Source organism: Pararge aegeria, chromosome Z, assembly GCF_905163445.1.
Source record: "Pararge aegeria chromosome Z, ilParAegt1.1, whole genome shotgun sequence".
NCBI classification, from domain to species: Eukaryota; Metazoa; Arthropoda; class Insecta; order Lepidoptera; family Nymphalidae; genus Pararge; species Pararge aegeria.
Genome location: NC_053208.1, coordinates 7,040,072 through 7,067,914, shown reverse-complemented (window position 1 = coordinate 7,067,914; position 27,843 = coordinate 7,040,072). Strand labels below are relative to the sequence as shown.

At 34.9% G+C, this 27,843-nt stretch overlaps 1 protein-coding gene across 1 annotated transcript in view; it reads right to left on the bottom strand.

Moving 5' to 3' along the window:
- LOC120636074 overlaps nucleotides 1–27,843 on the bottom strand; it is a 111,910-nt gene that overhangs the window by 47,586 nt on the left and 36,481 nt on the right. The window contains exon 5 of the mRNA XM_039907357.1: nucleotides 7,803–8,001. Coding sequence (XP_039763291.1) covers nucleotides 7,803–8,001 — 199 coding nt within the window. The remainder of the gene's footprint in view (nucleotides 1–7,802; nucleotides 8,002–27,843) is intronic.

The following is a 27,843-nucleotide window of genomic DNA, read 5'->3' as shown; positions in this document are numbered from 1 at the left end:
AGTCTGCCAATCCGCACGACTTCGGCCTATGCCCTTCTCATTCTGAGAGGAGACACGTAATAGGCTGGTAATACAGTCTGCTCCCAGAATTATAAGGGTTAGGCCGAAATACCTTGAGAACATTATTAAGAACTTTCAGGCATGAAGATCAGATATTATTATATAGATCAGATTATATCAAATGTTATTTAATTGCTTAAAATGCACATAACTTCGAAAAGTTAAAGGTGCGTGTTAAAGGTTAAGTTAAAGGTTCAAACTCAGTCAACCGAAAGTGAAGCCGAAGTCCTAACACCTAGGCTATCACCGCTTTTACAATTTACATGCTTTTAAATTCGTTATTATGTAAAATTAAACTTATGGTAATTACTCAAAATTTATGTTAATACATTCGGTACGCAATATCTTTTATCAAATGTGATTATTTTTAAAAAATGATCTTTAATTAATAATTTAATATAATGAGTTAATTTTAAAATTTCACAGAATAAATTAAACTTTGCCACTAACAATTCATATACCAAAATTCGTTCACAATAACGAATGAGGATAAATCTGGTTATTCAAAAATTATGTTTGCTTTTGTTAAATGGATGGACACCAAATACGCCTGTTTGTTATATATACTTTGTCATTCAACTCAACTCTTGCGCAGTGAAAGTTTATTTTATTGTACAATAATATACAACACGAAGAGAGAAGGATAAAAGTCGCAAAAATGGCGACTAAATGACTAAAAGGGGATTTCTGCCAAATTGATGAGTGGTGGACGCATAGGCAAATGTATTAAGCAAAAACTAAAAATGCGCGTGTTTACAGTTTTTTTGAACTTCAAAAAAAAAGAAGGTTTCAATTTGGTTCTTTTTTTATAACCTCCGTACTCCGTCATTTCCGATTTGGAAAATTATTTTTTATTTCAAATTCAAATTCAAATTCATTTATTTCAAGTAGGCCTACTTTATAAGCACTTTTGAAACGTCAAGTATGCATGTTTGTGTGACTCTACCACCGGTTCGGAAAGCAGATTCTACCGAGAAGAGCCGGCAAGAAACTCAGTAGTTGCTCTTTTCCAACATCAACATTTACAATCATTTTGCTATCTTGCGGGAGATGAGAGCGAGGCTGGCTGCTTCCATTCTACCTTGTCATTGAGGAATTCATCAAATGTATAGTAACCTCGCTGTACTAGATGCGTTTTTACACATTTTTTAAATGTATGCATTGGTAGGTCAAGAATTTCCTTAGGAATCATGTTGTAAAAGCGTATACTCAACCCCACAAAGGAGTTCTGCACCTTTCGCAGACGATATGCAGATATCACTAATTTATGACCGTTTCTGGTAAGTCGATTGTTAATTTCAGCTTTTGATTTATAAAGATTAATATTTTGCCTCACAAAGACTATATTACTATAAATGTATTGCGAAGCTACTGTAAGAATACCTATTTGTTTAAATTTTTCACGAAGCGATTCGCGTGATCCAAGTTTATATATTGATCGTACGGCTCTTTTCTGTAGTATAAATATACTTTCAATATCTGCAGCTTTTCCCCACAGCAAGATCCCATAGGACATAATACTGTGAAAGTATGCGAAATAAACAAGCCTAGCTGTTTCATCATCGGTAAGCTGTCTAATTTTCCTGATTGCATATGCAGCTGAGCTGAGTTTACTCGCTAGGCTTTCTATATGGGTACCCCACTGTAGCTTACAATCTAGGGTCACTCCTAGAAAAACAGTGGAGTTTTCTATTTCAAGTGTTTCTCCATTTATTATGATGTTTTTATCAATTTTTTTTACGTTAGGCAAAACAAATTCCAAACACTTAGTTTTTTTTGCATTTAAAAGTAAGTTATTAACAGTAAACCAGTCTGACACATGTGACAAAGCACGGTTTACGTCGTCAAAATTATCTTTGTTTCTATCAGTCTTAAAAATGAGAGATGTATCATCTGCGAACAGTACAATCTCACAAGTGCCCCTGACATGGTGTGGCAGATCATTTATATACACCAGAAACAATAAGGGACCCAAAATTGAGCCTTGTGGGACACCCATTAAGGCAGATGATCCCTTAGACTTTATGTCTTTTACGCATACCCTTTGAACTCTATCACTTAGATAAGAGGCAATTAAATTGAGTGCAACGTTTTTGATGCCATAGTGGCTTAGTTTTAATAACAACGTTTTGTGTTCAACGCAATCGAATGCTTTGGACAGATCACAGAAAACACCAATGGCATTCTGCGAACGTTCCCAGGCATCGTAAATATGCTTTATGAGTCTTGCGCCTGCATCCGTTGTACTACGACCTTTAGTGAAGCCGTACTGCTCCGGATGAAGTAAGTTATTTACATTAAAATGATTTAAAAGTTGATAAAGTATAATTTTTTCAAAGACCTTACTAAGAGTTGGCAAGATTGAAATAGGCCTGTAATTGTTAAGGTCATTTTTATGACCGGATTTAAAAAGGGGTATTAATTTACTACATTTCATTAGGTTCGGAAAAATACCCATATCAACACATTCATTAAAAATTACAGCTAGATAAGGGGCAATAACGTCAATAATGTTAGAAATGACCATCACCGACATACCCCACAGATCACCGGTTTTTTTCAACTTTAATAACCTGAAATTCTTTACAATATCTATTGCAGATATATGTTTAAAATTAAATAAAACATTGCACTCTTTAACATTATCTCTCAATATACGCTGAGCTGCTATTGGTGAAGAGCTTAGAGAATCTGTTAACAAAATGGGAACATTCTGAAAGAAGTTTTCGAAAGTATTAGCAACCTCCCTGTCAGACGTCACTTTATTGTTATCAACAATAAGTTCAAAATCCACATCACGAGATTTAGTTTTTCCTGACTCGTAATTAACTATTTTCCAGGTTGTTTGTATTTTGTTATCAGATTTCATTATACTATATTTAATGTGTTGCGATTTCGCATTAGTGCAAACATTCTTAAATATTTTAGAGTATTTTTTTACGTGTTCTACGAAAGTTGGAGTATGATTAAATTGTTTTTCATCATACAGCTCATACAACTTCTCCCTACTTTTATATATACCTACAGTAGCCCAGTCACTAAATTTTAATTTATTACTGACATTGATGTGCTTAAAGTTGAATACTCTATTAAATTCGTTGTTTATAGTATTAAATAGTGCACTATAAAGACTGTCCGGATGAAAATGTTCGCACGCAATACCAGGGATTTTCGCAGTAATTTCACGTTTGAATCGCATTAATTTAGTCTTAGTTATTGGCCTACACTTTATAATCTGTCTGCTTTTATTGATAGTATTTAAAACAGTAATAAGTTGACCACAATGATCTGACCTTAAATTATTAATTATTCTTTTATCTAAAATGTCACAATTGAAAAAAATATTATCTAAGCAGGATGCTGAAGTTGCAGTTACTCTAGTAGGTTCACTAAAAGTGTGACACAAATTAAAACATTTAAATAAGTTAAGCAATCTAGCAGTTGCTGCATTTTCTAGTAAAATGTCGACATTGAAATCGCCACATACAATTACTTTTTTAGTAGAAAGACACAAACGCTTTAGTACATCCTCCATGACATTCTCGAAATCGCTAAAATCACCTGAAGGGGGTCGGTATACACTCACTATTATAAATCGCTCCAGCTCCACACAAGACAGTTCTGCAATGCGTTCAACAGAAAGACCAACTATGTCTTTTCGTTCTTTACAAATTATATTATTACGTACAAAAATTAAAGATCCACCGTGAATTGCAGTCCTTCTGAAGAACGCACTTGACAATATAAAGTTATCGATGTTTACTGCTACTTGTGTACCAGTGAGCCAGTGCTCAGTTATACACAAAATATGTACATTGAGTTTCTCCACAAACAGCTCTATTTCTAATTCTTTGCCGGTGAAGCTCTGTATATTTTGGTGTACAATGTTCATATGGCAGAGCTCCTCCGTTGTCTTATTAACTAGTTTAAATCATTATTAAATTTCTTAATAGTACTAGCGCAAGTACTAGGGTCAGTAATAGAAATAGAAGTACTTGAAGTACAATTTGTAAAAGTGTCAATAGACTTTGTTACAACAGTTGTAACAGTATCATTTAAATTATAAGCTAGTAAAAACGCTATCTGCTGCTTACACTTTTTAGGCAGATACAATTTATCTCTTGTCATTACAAATGATGACGTGAATTTATTAATGTCAAAATAAAAAATTGCGTCGCTATGACGGTATGTCAAATTATAGATTAATAAGTTTAATTTATAAATATGTTCATTTTGTTTTGAGTTTAGAGTGCCACAATAAGGAAAGGCACACATTACAAACTTACATTTAGTTTTGTTATTTAAAAGCAGTAATTTTTCAATGCATCTTATAATCTGATTTGATACATGATACGTACAGCAGTTCGGTTTTTATAATGGAAATACGAAAAACTTTGTATTTTTGACGAACAGATTGAATTACTTACAGTTATGTCGGTATTAAAACTCGTTAATCATTGTTACGAGATTTATTAAGATTTATAATGCGAATAAAAAGTCCCGTCAAAATCATTTCAACCTTTCGGAAGAATACAAACCAGAGACAAACATAAAGACAGTTGATTAGTGAAAAACCTCATGCTTCCGTAATCTAAACGTTCAAGAGAACATTTGCCAAACTCATAAGCACTTATATAAAGTTATATACTATTGTGTAGTTCCGTCTTATTATTCATGAAGTTGGTAAAAATTTCAGCAAACAGTTCACACGTAAGTAAGTGATCGCTTTGTGGAAGGACATTTTCAGCGCCAAAGGCATTTTAAAAGCCCTTTGTGGAAACTTTGCAGACGTGAGCATTCTGCTATAATATGCACGTACATTTTTTGCCCTGAGAAATTGAAATTCATTTTTTACTAAAAAGTTATCCCTACATTGTAAGGCAACAAGTGAACTCAGCCATGTCTGTTTTACTGCGAACATTACTTCAGAAATTATACCTACAAAGGTGGAGCCCGACGTCGGTGTTAACTCAGTTGAGTGCTAATTACTTACAGCGTCACGCGCGTATTTGTATTTTTTTTTAGTAATAGCTTCTGTTGTGTTTATGTCGCTTTTCTCCGCAATTATCGGTTATTTACTTAGGCTTGAAAGTAATCTTGTCGGTTTTCGGGATTCACGTGATGGATCCTATTGAAAACTTTTGTCAATATTGATGTTGCGCGATATCTGATATAAGTCAAATGGTACTTTTCCTATTTTAAATACCGCGGAACTATAAGTAAATATTTTCAAATAATGATAATAATTATAATCCCTATCCCTACTTCCCTATCCCTACTAATCCCTACTAATATTATAAATGTGAATGTAAGTTTGTTTGTTACGCTTTCACGCAAAAACTACTTAACCGATCCTCATGAAACTTTGTATACTTCTAACACTTCCAAGAATTACTGAACTTGAACTTTTTATCCCGACATTAAGCTCGGTTCCTTTGGGAGAGGGGATGAGTGTTTGACGATTTTACACCATAACTCCGACAAATTATAACCGATTTAAATAATTATGATTGTACTATAGAGGTTATAATATGTGTTTAATTAAGCCCAAACTTTGGTTGGAGATAGAGGACAGAACTCCTCAGCGGACCTGCTGTCCGCTGAGGAGTTCTGTCCTTCAAACCCCTCATTTAAGGCTGAATACTTTAATTTTTTTTAGATCTACAACCAAATTTAATGCCACATCAAAAAACAAAATCAAACGTAGACGAAGTTGCGGGCAACAGCTAGTAAAATATAATTATTTCGAAATCATTTCCTAACGTTAATAATTATTATTATTACATATTCTGTGACTCAGCCCCAACGAACTGGCCGCTTGAGCCTATATTAAAGGGCAACCTAATTAAGGCAACCGAGAGCGACAAAATTACTATATGATTTTAGCATGTATTCTGAAACTAAACTAAACTTTAGAACTATGTAAATATATTCTCAAGTCTTCGTAAAATCATTATAATTACTTGTAAAAAGGAGGGGGGTTAGGCTTTATACTACGCTATAAAAAAAATAGCTAAATGTTATTTAATGTTTAAAAGCTTTTAATTTTTTTTTGTATCCGTCAAAGAAGTGTAATATCATTACAAGAATGCGCGAATAACTTAACAGTCCGAAAAATTAAAAGGTAGAAAAATACAGGTATATTATATTAATTATTAGTAACAACCCTGCATTTCTGCCGTTGTATGTGTGACTACGCTGAGGCAAAAAAAAAAAAAAAAAAAGGTCCGACACGCGGACAAACATGAGCGTACGATCTTTACGGTGCATAAAACGGATGCTTTCTTCAAGATTAAAGGAATGCAACTTCTGTATGTACTATTATCTATGCCGTGCAACCACCAAAAACAACGGCTCTTGTCACTCCGCATGAATAATGAATTAAACACTGCATGCATTAAGTATTTTCCAGTCTGCTGTTATAGGGTGGGTTTAAGAGACGGGCATCGCATGGCACTATGAGAACATGGTAGGAAAATTTCATCTGCAAAATCTAGAGTTATTTTACTTTTAATCAAGGATAGTTAAAACAGAACTTTCAGTATAACTAGTAATAAACTGTAGAGCCGCTTTTAAGCTTTAGCTTTTTAGCTCGAGAACATCGTGGCAGAATATGTCGAGATCGTCAGGGATAACAATGCCCGGCAAAAGGCTAGCGTTTTTGCTTTGTAAACTGAACAACTTTGTTTACCAGTCAAAATGCCTCTCCCGTGGAGTGAAGCTCAAAATCTATAACTCATGCGTAAAATCTGTACTGCTTTATAGATTCGTGCCTCGGGGGAACACAGCACAGCTCAATGGGTGAATGAACGTTTCCAAGAGAACAATAATTACCGTGACTCCAGGAACAGCTATTGTAGTCCGTAACAAAGGTACATTCGAAATTAATTACAAAGTTAATAGAATGAAAATTTACAATACTCAGCAACGTACGACTCTACGCAACCGGCACATACACTACGAGTACATAATATGTGAGTATCAATGCGGAGTGGCACTCAGTCGCTGATTAACTGACTAATTACGAATGAAAAAATATAAATGGCTACATAACTAGACATTTGGCACTTATGTTACTTCTAAGTTTCAGGACTTATGTTAATACGAAGGTTAGAATGTATGTCATAATGTAATTTTATTTTACTAATGAAAAATTCAACCTTATTTTTTTATTTGGTAGAAATGTGTCTCGAACTTTTTATTCTTAACTATAAATGTTATTAAGGCGGTCGATTAAAATTACAATTACTTGGATTTTGTCCTTTTTTACAACCCCACAAATAAAAACCTCTTATTTTTTAATGTACGCGGGTAAGAAGTTTTATTTCGGCACAACGTAACCAAACAGCTGCAAAAAATGGCATTAACATTCTCATTTGTCATTGATGCTTTTCGCAGTTCCGGAATAGGGTGAGCGCGTAGAAATCGATTTTACCATGTACTGCCTCGCTGGTCTAGTGGATAGCATGTAAAACTACAAGTCACGCGGTCCTGGGTTCTAATTCTGCGTGTTGATAATAATAAAATATATTGTAAGGTATTGCGTTTTCTCTTTTAAATAATTTTCAGTACAGGCTGTGATAACCCTCGTGGCTCGGAGAGCAAGGTTAGCCGTTCGGCCATGTGATTATAACTAACTTGTCATAATAGTCGCTACAGCCCAAAAACCCGCATCGGAGCTGCATGGTGGGTCTATGCTCTAAAATCGTCACTCCTATGAAAACGAGGCCTGTGGGACTTACCTGCACATATGCTGCAGGCTCTGCACTCTCTTGAACCTGGAAACTGGGTACAGCAGCTGCACCCGCACTGGGCCGAGCACGGGCCGCAGGTTCAAGAAGAATAGGTATCGGCCGCTGCGCGACGTCTCGACCGCGTTCTCGATGAACTCGACGATGGTCTGCGCCTTGAACATCGTGCACCCGCCGAAGCAGAAGTTACCTGAAATTTCTTATCGTTAATCTAGACATCTTGTATCAAGTAGTTGAGATGAGATGAGGTTTTATTTCTTCTTTTTATTTATTTATTTATACTCTTTATTTGCACACCACTCCACAAATTAAGAAAATAAAATAAAAATAGAAACTCAAAAATAAATGCAGAATACAAAAATTCTTATCGCTTAGTAGCGATTTTTAGAGGCAACCTAAGAATTAGGAAAAACAAAAGAAAAGCGGAATGCAGGCGCACAATCAACAAAATTATACATAAACTTAGAATTTATAAACTAAGACAGCCGATTGGCGCAGTGGGCAGCGACCCTGCTTTCTGCGTCCAAGGCCGTGGATTCGATTCCCACAACTCGAACATAATGTTTGTATGACGAACATGAATGTTTATCAGTGTCTGGGTATTTATCTGTATATTATAAGTATTTATGTGAATTACATGAATAAAAAAATATTCATCAGGTATCTTCTTACACAAGCTACGCTTAATTTAGGGCTGGATGGCGATGTGTTTATTGTCGTAGTATGTTTATTTATTTATTTATTATAAACTACACAAATAAAATAATACATAATATAATAAATACTAAAAAATGGAGAAGATATATTACAAGTTGTCAGTTTAAAATATAGTCAGACCTAACAGCTTGTGAGGTTTTGTGTAAAGCTTGATTATTATTATTTCATTTCAAACCGCATTTAAAAGTTACGGTGATGTGTATAAACATAAAAATATATGTATATAAACATTATTATGCTATTTAGGAAAGAGTTAAGTGACTCTAGCCCATTGAACTCTTGTACCTCAGATGCTCGAATGCTGAGAGGCCTTTATTCCAGCAGTGGACTTTTCAGTCCGTGAAATTGAATTAATAGCATGGGCGGGCGATCGACGCGTAGGGTCAGGGTAACTGTTCCGGTCCTTTACTTAGCATTATTCTAATGGCTACCTACCTTACCTACTATATTGAATAAACTATTTCCAAAATGAATTCCATCTCTAAAATTACAATCACTCGTAATTAACCGAATACATTTTGAATATTGCACAGAGGTAGTTTAGATCGGATAAATTAATGGGAAAGTTCGACGAACTGTTAAATACACTACCCTTTCGTAGATGGTGCTAAAATACACCGCAAATTCATTTGTCTGGAAATTGGCTGAAATTTTGCAAGAGCATTACATTGATTTTCAGTAAACTACTAAAGCTTAGGCTTTAACTAAGCTGAGGTAGAAAATCCGTTATGTTAGTGGAAATTAATTAAAGAACTGTTAAAAACAAGATTGACATTAGTTTATCTATAAAAAATAAGTTGAAATCCGATCCGAAAAATTGTAAGGAGACGTCTTAATCTGCTTTCGAACAACGAACTTTAAATTTTTAATGCTCGTTCATTTAAAATGAATCCAACTTATGATTAGGATGCTTAGAGAAAAAAAAAAGTTTCACCACTCTTAGATGATGACTAACGAAGTTAGACGCCATATCAAGTTACGACATCTCGTAAACTGACACTTGACGGATGAAAAAAATATTAATTCATTTTTCATCAATTACCCTAAATCAATACGAAAATGAAAATTATCATAGTACAAACACAAAATAGCAAACCTTGCAGCAAGAATCGTTGACAAGTTAGTTTATATGAGTTGCCTAGTGAAAATCGATTGGTGAAAGGTAAATGTATGCTTTACTCACTCAGGCATTGCCTTGTCCATCGTTAGTGAAAATAGGCATAAGTTTCGTAGTTCAAAAACTACTAATAGTCCTACGTAACGGCTTACCAATATTGATTTGAAGTTTATTTGTAATTATGCCTAGCCCAGCTTTATTCAATGCATCGAAAAGGGGATTTAAATTTTTTCATATTTATTATAAATGGGTCGAAATGGAGAAATTTAAAGTGGTAGTACTGGGTCGAGTGGAATTATATGAAAGGGCCTTTCATTGAACATCCTAAAGTAGCTTCTCATTAATTCCTATTACGTCGCATAGTTTTCGGTTCATAATTTCGTTCAAGTTTTCTTTATCCAATGACGTCAAAGGAAGGAAGGATAATTTATCAGCCAGTGTATGAATTTTACATGGTTAAATAATAATCCACTAAACGGATTTAAGTTTTTTATCTTTTTCTATCGTATTATTTAATTTAAATACGTAGGCAAGTGTGAGGTTAAAGATTTATTATCGCCCTATATGTTTATTGTATAATTTGGTTTAAACACAGAAGGCACTTATGTATTTAAAGTGTGTTAACTAAATCATACAGATGTATAAATAAGACTTTAATTGGTGTTCACAGAAAATTCTTTCAACTACTTTGTGGTTGTTATAATTGGTTAAATATAATTATTATTAAACAAATATTGAAATTTCTGCAGACCATTGTGACCAGTTTAATTTGAATACAACTTTAATATATTAAAGCTGCTCTAGCTCAAAGTTTAGTTTAATTAGCGCAGTGAATGTAATATTAGGTCCTTATATATGAAACTGGTGTTTTCTAGTACTGGCCACTTTGATCTCAAATATCCTCTCTTTGGTTAGGATTTCCAATTTCAAATTTATGCAGCTATTTACTCATGCTTTTGTTTTTTGAAAACCCTTATCGATTTGTCTTTCACTCTGTTCATTTTTTTTTTACCTGATTCAGTTTAAAAAATGGAAAACTTGAAATATTACGTTTTTTACGAGTACGAGTAACAATCTTTGCATTGGCACCAATGCTCTAGGAACGGTACGAAGGATTAGTGCTGTGTATAGCGGCGCTGTCGCAAAAGAAAACACAGTGCGTTTTTCGTTCTGGAAATTCGACCTGCAGAACAAGCCCCGTGAACAGCTGGAGAACCAAGTTGATAGTGAAGGCTGTTGCAGCACGTCCTAGCTGCAGGCTGTGGTGTTAGTGATAAAACTGTTTTAATTTACTTGAAGCAAATTTCGAAGGTGAAGAGCTTGAAAGGTGGGTACCTCATGAATTGAGAGCAGAAAACCGACTAACGCGTCGACTTCTCGACTTCGACGCGTCGTCTTGTTACATGCCTCAACCGGTACAATAATGAAGGGATTTTAAATCGAATCATTACCGGTGATGAAAAGTGGATCCTGTACGAATGTTTTTTTTTTTGCAAAGGGATCATGAACTAACTATAAGATGGCAATGGTACATACATGGATTACATCAATATATATTTTTTTTTTTAATACAAATTTATTTCATATGTAAGGATGTAATACTTATGCATTGTAGCCCTCTTATGTAGAACTACTCAGTGCGGTAGCAGCAAGGCTATATAATGCCTATTGCGTTAGGGGATCACGCGTGCAATTACGGATAGTAAGTACAATATTAACCAGACATATTATATGCACAGCTTTCTCTACAAGCACTCAGTGGCGCACGGTATTAGACCAGGGTGCGGATTAAGCAGGTAGATGCATACCCTCTTAGGTAGAAAAAAATCTTCCAATATGAGCAAAAAAGGGCACTTTTATAATTTTATGAAGTTTTTTTATTTATTTTATATTAAATTAAACAAATTTGATAAAATATATGTTAAAAATCCTGAAAGTTATTTTAATGCGAGGTAAAAGAACATATATACATCAACTGTAATTTGTAATACTCTTTAAAACTGTAACGCAATACTGGTCTTAACTGATTTATACATTGCTTTAATATGTTACTATAAGTTCACTGGTTTAACATGGATTAATCGTATCTGTATTAGTTGACCTTTGACTGCGTCTACTGACTCAACATTTTGAGCGTCCACAAAGGTTCCTTTGACAATGTATACGAAGGAATATTAAGATTCGCCATGTTACACAAGACGACATACCCCTTTCGTACTAGGGAAGCATAAAGCTTGTGCTAGCAGAGTAGGTATGACAATAATACAAAGGACGACGAGCTTTTAGATTTCTGTAGGTACACTCAAACTCACTACCAGACCGATCTCTCAAAGCTTTACACGAAACTTCAAAGTTTGAAGCATCGTCGCAAGGTTGCCAGTCTATCGGATAGGTATCTACAAATTATATAAAGGAGCTAGCATCACGAGTTTGAAATACACAAAGCTTTGTCTCCCCGTTCCTAATAAAGACCGCAAAGATTTGTAATGCCATTCCGGTTTTCTTTTCCTAGACAGCCTATAATTTGATAACATTAAATTTAGTGAATATACATCTTCTAGGCATCAACATAAACTTAACATCTGGTGTGATCAGGAGTTGGCAAGTGGATGGCAATAAAGACAGTGAACCTAACGCGGGAAGGTGGAGTTGTTGGAGGGCTGATATTTAAGAAAACTTCCTTAAGATTTAAGAACATCCAGAAACCGTGTACACGACAAATATTGAAGCATCAAAAACCATACCACTTTAGTAGTTTCTCGAACTGGTTAATCACTTCGTTCCATTTAGCAGTTGACACTAATTATTTTACCTCAAATGTTCTAAACGTTTACCATTAATTGGGAAAATGGGAAAAGTGGGAGGAGGAAGGGAGAGGAAATTTATGGGGGGGAGGAAAGTGACCCTAACTGCGGTGAAAGGCTCAAGTCGACGGAGACCCGTTTGCGAGGTTCCTTTTCTGGGTGGTTTACAAAGAAATAACCACCCCTAACCTAACCTTTCCGAGAATATGTTATGAGCTCACAAGGCTAGCAACATTTCGTGGGTGTGAAGCGAAACGTGCGCAGGGCGTATTCACTGTTTTTGGACACAATATAATGCATACAATAATGGCTGAATGAGGGTTCTGTATGTGGTTAATTCAGTGCATACATACATAAAAAACTAATAATAAATAGCGATAACAAAGGGGTACATCTTGTTATAAGGGAAAACTGTAATTCATATTCTGTTCTTCACATAACAAGAGATCTTTATTACAACCTATGTTAGCTTCGCTTTTGCTCAGGCTTGTATTCTTTGCGTCATATGATGTAAACTTTCTTGCTAGCGCACATTAATATACCTATGTATATGATTTTAGCAAATGATGAAGCAGTTTCTACGACGTATGGACATACGTATTAACATAATTTGGTGTTGCAAGTGAGTGTATAGATTTTTTTTTAAATACACTAGGAAAATTTTAAACTAAAATTATTCAAACGTTTGGAACCTCACTAGAAGGTGACCCGTAATGTGATGATTACTCCTACTTTGTTTTCTCAGTCCCTTAAAAATTGATATTTGTTATATATAAGTTACTATTTCTGCTTAAATTTTATATCTTATTATGTTATTTTGTAAATGATTTGACCATATTTGAAATTACATCCATTTTCTGTTCTGTTTATCAAATAATAATTTACCATGTACTATTTTGTAAAATTGCGAATTCGGAAAAATAATTATTTTTAAAATGATAATTTAAAATCATTTGCAAAATAAAACATTTGCGAATATAATATATGTAAAATTATTTTTTGTAAAATGATTAGTCAACGATCATTTCACCATTACAAATACGACCTTTGTAATGGTGAAATGATCGTTTGTTTAACGTTTTCTGTTAATCATTCGTGAACCGATAAATTTATCACCGTCTTTATTCTATCTGCGAACTATTTTTAAGTTGGTAAGAAATTAATATGAGAACCCTAGAGTTTTCTCTGGCACTGATATTCATGGGCGGCGGTGTTCACTTGGTGACCCGTTTACTAGCTAGCTTGCTAACAAAACAATGTCTATTCGAAATTCATAATCATGATCAACATGACTGATGTTGATGTAGATAAAAAAATACATAAGTACTAATATGCCGAGTATTTCGTTCACCTACACCTACAGTTAAATTACTATTAAGCTACACAGTATGTCCCGTCCTACCGGGTAGCATTGATTATCTACACCGAAGGGGTCGTAGCGTGAAGTAATAATAGCTAAAAATATCTTTTGAGGCTATCAAATGTAAAAATAGATTATTCAAATACGACTGATAGTTCTAGAGATTAACGCGTTCAAACAAATATTTATTTATATTTTTGTCTATATAAGAGATAGCATATTTAGGATAAGATAACTTTTAACTCGAAGATAAAATTAAGTTTTCCTATAAATATTATGTAAGAACACCGCCTATTCGTTTCAGCTTATACTCATTTCAAGGTTTTCAGGATTCCGAATAAACTAAGGATCCATATGCGTAGTCTGACCCAAGTTACATACAAAGCATGCGATCGAAATTGTTTGGCTTCGGGCATTGAAATCACAATGTGAACAAAAGGATTCGAAACATCATTCACAGCAATGTGACTCCAAAATAAACCTTAACAACTACAAATTATAGGCGGTCTAATCAAACGTTGAATTGAGCTGTGGCCTTGCAAGTGGGAGTTCAGGCTTCAATTTTAAGCGGAAGCGGGAGCCTGTGTTGGAAATTCATAATTTCCAAATAGGCTTTGATTTGACGAGGCAGACTACAGCTTTGGCCATTAGACAGGTAAATCGATCAGATACTGAAGCTGGAATTGTTTGACATGTAGTTATACAAAATAATGTCCAGGATAATCTAAAGGACAAGGGACTAGTAAGATTAAAATAGTTTATTCCAGCGCGTTCAAATAAACAGGTAACATATTATTCTTAGTTAAAAGAATTACCTTCTCCATCGAGGGCAATATTCTATTTAAATCTTACGAGTGGGTACAGCCGGGCTAAACAACCTGCACCAGGTCTTTTAAAAGCATCCGACACCAATTCAGTACTGCTGTTTAACGGAGTTCAGTATGGTAAAATGATCTTAAGAAGTGGTATTTAAGGAGAAACAACCACGATGCGGCGTTATAAATCAAAGCATTTAAATATTTTTTCTAAACAGTCTACGCCTCGTCGAGATGAGCCGCTTATTAAGTCTCTAATCACGAGAGATGGCAATCAAGCGATAACTTAGCATGTACTAGTTATACTAAAATAAATTAAATATATTAAACAAGCCCTAAAAGCTTACCAAAAAATTACTATTCAAAACTGTAAAAAGGTGAGTATGTTAAAAAATCGTCTATTTAAACCCTGATATAAGCTCAATTTTAATGATACCCTGCTATCAATTAGAAATTAAATGAAAACTTACAAAAAAACCAATAAACCACAACTTAATAAACATGTTAAGCGGTTGAATATGTAAAACGGTGACAGCCAGTAGGGAATCAACTTCACTATCTGGGGGGGGCGAGTTCGAATCCCAGCACTCACCTATAACTTTTCTAAGTTACCAGTACTTCCTTTGCTACTGTATGAAATACAATACAAAGTATATGATCTATACATAGTAACTTTCTACATTTTAATTGGCACCGACATGAAAATGTTGTATATTTTTTGTTAAAAAAAATTTTAACAGGCAAACTGCTCAAGACCTTCTACAAAATATTTCCTTTTCCGAAGCCGGGGGGTGTCAATGCTTGAGGACCAGCAGTCCCAGCACTTCACTATCATTTGATCATCAGCTCTTTTATTGTGACGAGCATAAATTGCTTACCTACTATATACCGTAATCGAAGAACAACCAGTGTAATACTTATTATTGTGTAGTTTTTATTTACTTAAAATAGTGCTCTAGGATAACAAATGCTCAAAATGCTTTTAAAAACAAAATCTAAAGTGCACGCCTCATAATCTAATTCGTTACAATAAAATTGAGACTATTACATTAAGTAAATAATAATTAAACTACATCTAATTATGCCGTGAAAAGTAATAGACTTCTATTCCTCAAAATACTAAAGATATAAAAATAACAACTAGATAAGTGAAGTATTTCGCTCGTTATCGTGACCACACGACAATTTTGACAAAATGCAACCATATTGCGATCTTTGCTGACCACTTTATAGCATTAAGAGCATTCAGATTTCGCATACAGGTCTGTATTTTGTTTCATGACAAACCTATTAATGAAAGATGATCGGTTCTTTTAAAAATTTGCCCAAAATTAAAGTAGCACGCTTTGACGGCCGTAATGAAGCTAGCTTTACATCTATCTTAATATATATAAATCTCCTGTCACGATGTTTGTCCGCGATGGACTCCTAAACTACTTAACCGATTTTAAATTAAATTGGCACACCGTGAGCAGTCTGGTCCAACTTAAGAGATAGGATAGCTTAGATCTTTAATTATATTTGCAATTTTATTCTATTGCAAGTTATTTGTCTATAATTAATTGACAGTCACATGACAGTCATACTACTATACTCATTTAAGGCTTAGCGATACTGAATACTTTAAAAACAAAATCAAACGCAGACGAAGTCGCGGGCCACAGCTAGTCTATTATATATTCCTTTTTACTTTTAGGTTAATTAGATCCTTGCACCCACTAGATGCTAATAACGTTCCACCGCTAAAGGCTTAACGTAAAAAGTCTCGCTGGGTTTTGTGAACTTCAATTACGTTTACCAAGCCCAATAACATACGACATAGTGCAATGAAATATAACGGCCACTCGCGTTTATGTATCTATATGGATAAGCGCGGTAAATTTAAATTTCAGAGACCCAGCGTTTAAACTCGCCGTGGGGTTTGTGAAACCCCAAGCGACCAATTTAGGGTTAGTAATTAAAAATTGCACCCTTAATTGCATCGAGGGGTGAGGGCCGAGCGGGATCGAATGTCAATATTTTGATCGCAGTTTTCTAAAGCGCTAAAATCTTTTATACCATTATTTGCATTAAAAACTCCCGGCACAAAGTTTTGATCGCAATTAAGGTTCGTTTTAATCCGGAGCGCTTAATCAGTATTTACTAATCCAAACGACTAGACCGAGCATATTAAGTAATTGATAGTTCCGAATTGACCCAAAAAGGGATTCAATCTCGGTATATATATCCTACTTAAGGCTACAACACCCACTTCTCCGCCAGTGGGGTCATGAAATTTTTTCTATCCAGTTCTATGAGATTCAAGTTAAGTCTCGCAAGATTCAGTGTTTTACTCTTATATAATCATCATTATCATCATCCGCACCCACTTCTGGGTCACTTTCTGGCCTCTTACATAAGAGAACCAGTCCACTTAAAAGTTTGGGTATTCACCCAGAACTGGATGGGTAGGCCGTAGTCCACCACGTTACCCAAGCGCGGAATGGAAGGTTTCTTTTTATTAACGATAGGCCAGCGCAAGACGACAATCATGCCCCTTAGAAAGCAATGATAAGGTTTACATTGGAGCACGCTTGCCTCGAAATAGCCTTTACACTCTTGCCTTGAAGGTACTCAAGTTATACGTGGCAGGAAACACAGTTGACGGGTGGACGTCCCACATCCTAGCGGTACGTATCAGAAACATCGATAAAATACGTTTGCCGTAACTGACATATATTATATATAAAATATAAGATGTGACTTTGAGAGATTTAATTATTTATGTTAACCGTCGTCGTATTTAATAATGCATAATCAGAATGATCTTAACATCATTCAATTGAACTGAACCAAATGTTACCTGCGTATTTAAAATGCAAACTAATCATTGAATTAAAACACTTAATATTAGATCGACATTTAACTAACCTTATTTATCGAAATATATTCTAAGAGCTATATTAATGATATATACCCACAGACATCACATGACACAAACACTCGCGGTAATTCAAATATTATTACGATTATTTCTTTAATTTATATAAAAGAAAGTTGTGTTAGTTAAGCCATTTATAACTCAAGACGCTGGACCAATTTTTATGGTTTTTTTTTGGATTCCTCTTAGACCGGAATAGGATACTAAGTATTAAAATATAACAATCATAAAAATTGCAAATGAATTTTACAAAGAAGCTAAAAATATAATAATATTATCATTATTTTATAAAACATGTTTAAGATCGATTAAGAAATAAAGGCCAGACTATCATTGATATATTTTTATATGTGCTGTAGATAAATTTCATACCGACAAAGAATGTGTCCAGCTGTGGGAAATTAATAGCCTAAGGGTGATGAACGGTTACCAGCCCTTCCCCCGGTACTCACATTATGAAATAAACAGAAATGAGTGCATTATTATAACAGAGTTTCAAATTATATTTGTTAAAATTGAAAATAATAAATACTGGACAAACGAAAACATGGAAATAACAACATCACAAGTCCATCTAAAACTCTGATCCAAACAATTATAAACATTGTCCGGTCCCGAGCGGATAGCTTAGTGTAGATCAATCTAGATTTAACACATCTATAAATAACCTGGGGTTTTTAGTATTGCTGAGTGAGATTTCTCCTAGAACATTGAATTTGTCGATGACAACGGACGGTCTCTCGCAGACTCCGTAGACAAAGTCTACGGTAAGTCTACAATAAACCTCAAGCCGTAGTAGTCTGAGTATTGATTGGACGAGCAGTTACTATTTTGAACGTTTATTATTTGTCAGTCTGAGAAGTTGAACATAATCTTTCATACATTATTCTTCAGCTATTATCATACTCAGCCTGTTAACGTCACACGTCACAAGTCTGTCTCCATGTTTGAAAGAAGCCACGTTTTGCCCACCCACGTAACGTTGGAACACGTTTAAAAAGGGAAATAAGAGTAATAAAAAAACTTTATTAAATAAGTCTCGAAAATAAGATAGGATAAAAGCTATATCAAACTCGGACAGTACTAATAAATGCTGAGCACATGGTAACCTCAAAATAAATAATGGCGAAACAACAAATTTTCGCTCAAATGGCAAATTGATGTTTGCTATTTTGAAAGCACCAATTTGTTTAATGTTTCAGTCAGATCCTTTTCACAGAAATCCATGATTGTTATTTAAATCAGTAAATGTAAACACCGCAACCACGAGGACTATTCACTGCATACGACACGACGTTCATGTAATAATTATTCATCGTTAACAGCCTATAACAGTCCACTGCCCATAACCACCAATCTGGACAGACAGGTGATCGCAGTATGTGGTAGCAGTAGCACGGAGGACGCCGCTGCCCGTTCTTAGTTGCCTTAGTCGACAAAGGGTCTCTCCCTTTGAGAAGAAGTTGTGAAAATAGTATTATCTTCAGCTTACTAATATTACTACTTACCCTACCTGGTACCCGCCCATTACGAATTAACGTATGTTAGAGGGGTCACACCCCATGTGCATGGGGGGAGTAGACCCGCACCAAATGCAATGTATGGGGTGGGTGATAGAGGAGACCTTTGCCCACCATTGCTGTCTTACTGGAAGATGTTGGCGAACTAACTTAAAGATATTCAAACAAAAGATCACGTTTCAGTTAGCGCAAACAAACTTTATTAATGTAAAAAATATTGAATCTGGTGAAGTAAATGTACTGAAATCCCAATATTGTCCGATAAACCTGAATCGAATGCGGAAAAAGACTCGTGGTTGCAATTATTTTGATAATTCAATATATTTTCGCTTACGGAAATTTTTAATTTAGTTAATAATATTATGGTTTGATATAAAAATTGTTTATTACTAAATAATACCTCTTACACGGTTTTATTACGCCTGTCTGTATTAATTCAAGATGGGTTCAGAATCTATATCATAAAAGATCTATTCATCGCGGAGGCTATAGACAGAAAGTGAGACAACGGGGTATTTATTATTCAAATTGTTAGAATTCGTGATGTTACAACCAGCAGCGCTCGCTTAGCTTGTCATCAACCGAATCAGATTACGTAACCATGAGTAAGGCTGATAGTAGGCATGTCGGATGCTTAATAGGTTAAATGACTTTAACATATCTAATGCAAGTCAGAATTGAATTAATTCAGACACAAGTCCGCTGTCACAGTTGCAATTCACAGACAATATTAAACGTTTATCGCATATAGAATATAGATACAAGTAACCACATTATAAAGGAATTAACTAAAAATATTAAAATATTTACTAAATTCATAAAACGGAACGCAGCATATATTTTTGCTCAACTATTAAATAAAACACCTTTTTCAAGAATTATAAGTTGTTAAGGAATAGTTAAGCTGAAATTATAGTAAACCTGAATACAGAGAAATGTAAATTTCATTAAAATATAAAATTGGGCTACATAAAATGAGTTGGTTAAAAGAAATTATAATATTACCTATAAAAAGTTTAAGCGCCGATTTATTAACAAAGATCATGTTAAAGACCATTAAATTAAGTATTGTGTTTAAGACTCTTAAGATAGCCAACCTAAAAGTTAGTTTTCTCAAAAGTTTCAATTATAGTAAACCCGCCTTTGGAGAAAATTTTGTTTACCAATAAAAAGTTTTAAGAACTGATTTAATAGCAAAGATCTAATCACCAAAAAGGCGTAATCGGTGGACGTAATTCTGTTGTTTATGCGGTGACTTTCTTTTTCAAAGTTTTCATTTATGTTCGCGGGAAAATGTTACCACCTTTACAATTGAACTTTTTTTTCTCTTTTACACAAAAAACTATTTATTTATTTATTTCTTGTAGTTTGCTATTATGTAGGTACATGAGACCCTATCGGGTACCAAACATATTCTATATTCATGGTTACACTAAACGATTACAATATTATAATCCCTACTTCCCTACTTGATATTATAAATGTCAATGTAAGTTTGTTTGTTACGCTTTCACACAAAAACTACTTAACTGATCCTCATGAAACTTTCTACACATATTTTTGGAAGTGTTAGAAGTAATATAGGATACTTTTTATCACGACATTAAGCTCGGTTTCTTTGGGAGAGGGGATGAGTGTTTGACGATTTTACACCATAACTCCGACAAATTATAACCGATTTAAATAATTATTTTTGTACTATAGAGGTTGTAATATGTGTTTAATTTTTCCCAAACTGTGGTTGGAGATAGCGGACAGAACTCCTTAGCAGACAGCGGCAAACCCCTCATTTAAGGTTTAGCGATACTGAATACTATAATTTTTTTTAGATCTACAACTAAATACATCAAAAAAACAAATCAAACGCAGACGAAGTCGCGGGCAACAGCTAGTATTAAATAATTACATACTATACAAAATGGAATTATTTAATTAAATTAAATTTATAATATCAGTCAGACAGTAATACTTGAAATAGGTATGTCTGTTATGGTTGATCGTCAGATTGTAATTATTTAATTACATTTAAAATAAGAATGATGTTTATAATTAATAAAGATAAAGATTAATAATAATTATATTAATAATATAAACCTTCATCGCATAGTCTTGCTAAAGATTAATAACTTTCTATTTTTAATCAGCAACTTCACTTTATTATTGTCACACTGCTGAGCATAGGCTTGTTTCGCATAGAAACATTTTAGAGCATAAACCCACTACGCTGCTTATATACAGTTTCATGGGCTATGTCGATTACCTCATTTAAGGGACAATAACCGGGGCACACGGCTTAACGTACTCTTCTAAGGGCTAGGCGGAACAACACACTTCCAAACTACGGGCTGGTACTGGTAATTTCTTAACAGAAAATCCTACTTGTAACGTTGTATGCATTTAGAGCATGCAAAACACTAGACCAATGCACCGAGATAGCTAGTAATAACTTGCTTCTTTATCGTCTGCCTTCATTTTATGACTACACACATTTACCATAATACCACTTAGTGTCTCGACTCGGATTTTACTAATTCGTGCCTCATTCTGTCGTTATCCCTATACCAATATCTATTACGTGCATTTAAGCCTTCATAAGAGACGCAGCGAAATTGTTTAATATTTTCTGGCCGATGGGAAACTGTTTCTACTATATTACTAAGCTCACTTCCACGTAGCATAAGCCAGTAATTGCATTGCAGAATCAAATCCGCTTAGGAACCCAAGGTGCTCCAAACATTTGAACAAACTGAATGGACGGACGGGAAAGCGTTAAAACAGACAATTTGATATACTTATTGTGTAAATTAAATAACTATTTGATAGCATCGAACGATGAGCTCCCGTTGTCAGAGATCTAACACATTTTGAGTATAATCGACCGTTGTTATGATTACAAGCAAGAAATTTTTACGATATCATGTCATCATCATTCACCAATGACCTACGTTGGACAAGTAGGTACGGATTGGTAGACTTCACATGGCGTTGGGAACACAATGGAAAACTCTCAGGTATGCAGGTTTCCTTCATCGTTAAGACAAGTGATATTTAATAATTAACGCTATACAGTAATTAAAATTTAATTTGCTTTAAATTAATAAATTTACGATGTATATTTTATTTTTACTGTTTAAGATATTAGTTTTTAATAGCAAATTATCGCAGTAGATTTAAACGAGAAAGGTTTTTTACCTGCTTAATAAGTATATATTAAACAGACAAAGAAGAACGTGTTACAAAAACAATTTTCTAAAGAGCTACATCGCTTACCGAATAAACCCCCATTTACAGCTTCGATTAATAATTAATTAAGACCAGTACAGCACTTACCGTTAATCTATGTAATCTCGCAGATGCACTCTTGCAAATGCGCAGTTAGGAAAATCTAATTAATAAACAATGCTGCGGTAACACTGTCTATTTTTAAAATCGAGTTCGATTTTAAAAATAGACAGTGTTCTCAGGGATAGGTATTTAAAGCAATGACCGTGTAGACTTACTGCATCGTAGGTCAAGAAGTCCTGCGATCGAATCCCGGGTAGGACCAGTAATCCCCAGGCTAGTTAGGAATTGTGCGGTTTCAACCCCCATGTCATGGTCATTTGGGCCGTCGATCCCGGTTATTAACAACTGTGCGATAAAAAAAATGTTAAAGACGCCTAAAGCGATTAAAGCACCGTGGTACCGTGGCTCTAATTCCTTGTCTCCTATTAGAATAGAAAAGAGGCCTGTGCCCAACAGTGGGACACTAAAATGCTAAAAAATGATGTAAGCATAATATATTCCTAATACAACGAAGTTTTAAAAAAACACGCTTAATCGGAAGATCTGTCCGATTTTTCGAAACCACAAAGAATAAATAAAATTATATGTTTAAATTAGGAACAAGATAGTTCTATTTTCTGAAGAGTTTATTCTGCATGATTCGACGTCGCTGGCTCACACGCGACCTCGGGGACAAGTAAAAGTGGTAGAGCAGCAACAGTGAAAATAGTGCTCGTGGAATGTGGTGTAACTGAAACGTGTAGAGACTGAGTACATGGCACGTAGTATCGGACAAGTTTGTAGCGAGTACGTGCTAATAAAGATATCTACCAGCTTCAAGCGCCCCTTGTAGATATCCCAATCCCCGAACCCTAGCTCGTTATAACATTATGTCAATATTAACATGCGACCACCAAAATCGCTAGACTTATTTAAAATTACTAAGTAAATCTTATTTCTATTAATAATTAAACCATATTATTTAAAAGTCTGTATGGTTTACTTCCTGTATACATTCTCTGAATTTCCTTATTTGCGCTATCTTGGCTATGTATTCGTTTGTAGGTTTATAATACTTTTACACCACCTGTTCGTTCTCGCACATTTCCAAATCTCTAAGTTGCCTAGCAGAAATCGCTTCAAAGCGGTAAGGCCACCTTTTGTATTCTGTATTTTAGGGATTCTATTTTTGTTTTATTTCCTTACCTTCTAGTGATGTGCAAATATAGAGCAATAAGAAAGAAATAAAATGTTTTTATTTCCAACTCTCAAAGGTCAAAATTATTACACGACATGATAATATATTTATACCTGGTTATGTATCAAATCTGGACGTACATAAAATCGCGATAATAAAATTTATTATTGTTTTCAGTTCAAAGACAACATGATGACACAACGTGTTTCTCCTCTTTTTACAATTTAATCGACCGAAAGCAAAGCCAAGAAGACCAATTTACAATAAAAAAACTTAAAAATTGCATTGTTTTGAAAAATCCCACGTCTGAATAGAACGGCTGTGTCATACAGATTGGCGGACGGCCGAACGTATAGACCTTTATTATTCATTGCTCTTAGAATATACCGTAGCAAAATGGATTCCATATTTAAAAATAGAACCCTATAATATCTCTCATCTTACTTGTCTTTGAGCATCTGTATTTTGACAGTTCTCATTTTAGTTTAGCAAACCATTTATTTGGAAATATATACGCTACATTTTGAATACAAATGGTGTTTATAAATTTAGTTAAAGCCTTTTGAAGTGAATTACTTACCTATGCCAAAATTCTCTCTTTTTGAACGTTACACAAGAGTATTTAAAACCAATTACTTACTAAAAATCATATTTCAAATATCAGACTTCAAAAGCCATTACCGCCGTAAAAATGAAAATGTTTTTTTTTCCAGTCAATATTCTCCAATTATGAATGTGGAATAATATCTCATACTTTTGTGTAAAAAATACGTATTGCTTTGATTTTGTTTTGATGTGTAAAACAGCGATATTTTGTTTTTTCACGGTACTTTTATTTCGTATTGAAGCATGAAAAACGTGTTACAATATATTATTTTAATAATATCCATGCAGGGCGCTACTGTACTCAGAGCGTCCAATGGTTTAATAGCCTTAGGGCATTTCATAGTATATTAAATTTCATAAAATTCACTAGGAACTTTGCAGTTTTTTTTAACAGCATTGTAATATTACTGCAGTATAGTATTATTGCAGTGTGGTGACGGCAAATCATAATTTACTTGTCACCACCCGTCTTCTTCTCGCGGTGTCGTACGAGGTGACTGAGGAAACAAAACACAGAACAGGCAGGAGCCAGCTCTGTGCTGCAACTACCATCTACTGCGAGCACCTATCCATCTGCCCGACGTGGTGTTTACAGGCAAATAACCCCGTAGGTTTAGGCCTTTAGTCCAGCAAACCTTATAGGCAATTTAATTATGTAATGTTTGCTCATTTAATACTTTTTTTTAAATATAATATACTGTTAGGTTCTTGAGCACTTAAGTGAAAATTAAGAATATGATATACTCGTTTATATATTACGAAACATTTCATGTCTTGGCCATAACCCTATCCAATAGATAAAGAATTGCCATTAATTTCAACTAATTTTCATTTTAATCGCTGTCGTCTGTTGACGAATCCCGTCCTATGTCTCCATTATACCTTTTGCTTAATTTTGTGGGACTAGCCTTAGGGAATCACCCTATCCTATAGATAAAGAATCATACAAAGTTATGCGTCAACGTCGCTTCCTTTCTCAAGCAAAAGGGTTCGAAATATCACGGCGTTTCCTCCGAACTTCTAATGAACTGATAATGAAAAGCAGTTCACATTTCAAATGCAGCTAAATTTGATAACAAAGCTGAAACCTGGGCGTTGATAGCCTTTGTTTCCCCGCTTTCTATTTTGAGCTCCACCGTACGCTCGGAAGCTTATATTCTGGTAATACGTTAGAAATTTTAGTTCGTGACTAGTAATCCTCTAGTACATACATTGGGCGCTTGTTTGAATATACAACGTGTAAATGGAAACCGAAATAATATTTCAGAGGCACCTCTATTTCAGAGATACCTCTATAGAGGCTATAGAGGTTATTTATTGTCTCTCGAGACTAATCTGTGAAAACAAAGCATATAGTTATTGTTTTTACTGACAGTATTCGGATACAAACCTAACATCAAAACCAAAAGTAAAATCAATTGACTCTCATTTTACACTGTCACTTTATTAGGTATGCGTCGCATAGCGTAGGTACTAAGCACGTGTCGGCCTTTTATCTTCAATAGGGTTGGCATTTAGAATTTTTTAATTAGTTTGAATGGAAAAATAAAGAGGCTTCTTTTGATTTAGTATTTTTACAGGGTGATATTCCTTATGGAATATACTTATGCACCCTTCAACAGTATTTCGCAATTTCGTTACACGATGCATAACATAACTTTTTTTTAAAATTTAGTATCAGCCTAGAGTAAGAAAGTTGGCTGAGTCCATCCCCATGAGCTCTTAGAGTATATTAAGCCATCTGTCTTACTTTTCCGATTCAAATTCATTTTTAGGATTTTTTTATCTCGAAGGTTGATTGCATTTATATTTGCTGGTAAATGATGAAATCTAAGACGGTAACGGGCTAACATGTCAAGCATGTGGCAGTTAATTAAACCCATACCCTTAATCGGGTTTTACGAAACATCGTACCGAAACGCTTAATCTCTTAGCGACTCATCTTTGCCGGTAGGGTGGTAAATAGTCACGGCTAGAGCCTCCGACCAGAACAGAGAAAATTCAATCCCTACCGGGAATCAAACCCGAGAGTTCCCACTTAAAACAACGCTGACCGCTGCGCCAGGGAGGTCGTTAAAGACAGGCATTCAATGTAGTGTCTCTACCACCGTTTCAGAAGGCACATTATGCAGAGAAAAAACAAGAATCATATTTTGCAATTATATCGAAAAACGATATATATACGATGGAGCGACGGTTTTCAACCCTAGAAATACTAAGCAGCCTTGTCATTAATAATATTTTAAGGGTATTACCATAACATGTACTAAAATCGTGTAAACCCGCCAGCATTCTTTGGAACAGGGTCAATGCCCTAATTTGGGTATTAGGGCATTGAGAAAGAAGGCCTGCGCCTAGCAGTAGAGCATTAATAAACTGACGATAATAATGATCTACAAGCTGGTATCGTTATTGATTACTCTTACCACCGTACTAAGTAACAATAAACTAACTCAAATAGAACTTAGGCGATCGAGCCCCGAAGGTAAGCACCCTACGTGAACAAACAAACGGGCCTTTGGAGTTGGAATATCGAACAGTTTGCAACGTGGGCCCTTGTGGAGATGTATGATCCGATTACCAGGCGTGCGATGCGATATCAGAACAAGGCCCCGATAAATTATTATAGAAGTATTGATAAAGCCGGCTGCATATAGAAGCAGGCGTTAGTCCGTGGACAGCAGGAGAACTTATATGGCGGACTTTCTAATTATATTACAATCTTTATTGTACACAGATTACAGATCTTAGGCACGTTTCGCTCCGACACCGGAGCATCCTCAGGAGATGTTGACTTTACAACTAATCATTTTTCCAAACATTGTTAAATGCATATTCGGTACTATCGCTTTGGTAATAGGCTGTGGAGCTACTTATGTATGGATAGTTGCCACCCTACCGACGAACACATGCCTAGCGATTCAGCGTTACGTTATGATGCCGCGTAAAAACCGATAAAGGGTACGTACGTGTTTAATGTAACCGTCATACCAATGGGTACCATACAGTTCCATATACTCGTAGTTCATACAGCAGTTTTTTAATTTATTAGTTAGTTATTAGGATTAGCTTTCAGTTGTTCAATAATATATATCTTTATATACAAGAATAAAAGATGTTACATTATAAATAATAACAGGTATGCAAAGTTAATAGATAAAAATTAAAAAAAAAACCGGCATAACCCTAACATGTCAGCCGACTGCATCATCATTAAGCTACAAATGAGATTGCATTCAGAGGCTAACTTGAAATAATGAAAAATCTTAATAAAAATAGGTACGAATTTCTCGGTGCAGTGGTGAGCCCTGGCGAAGTCTAATAAAGGTCAGCTCCCGGGTTCGATCCGGGGCACGGGCAATTTGGAAATTTTTGATTACTGAATTCTCTCTGGTCCGCTCTGGTGGGAGGCCTTGGACTGCATCGTCATGGACTGCATTCCCACCTGATAGTTGATCAGATGGCATTGCTGTCAAGAGCTAACTTGTTGTTGAGTAAATGGACCTACTCATCTCGGAATCTGAAACCGAAGGTTTGAAACCTTTGGTTAAGCGGGAGAACTGTCTACTACAAGTGCTACGATGGTTTGCTACGCTATGTGTGAACGCTGAACGCGTATCGTTGACACAGAGCGTCGTAGCGTCTAGTAGTCGAAGTCAAGAAAAGCTAGCTTTTAAATGGAATAAAATTAATTTAAATATAAACACAGGT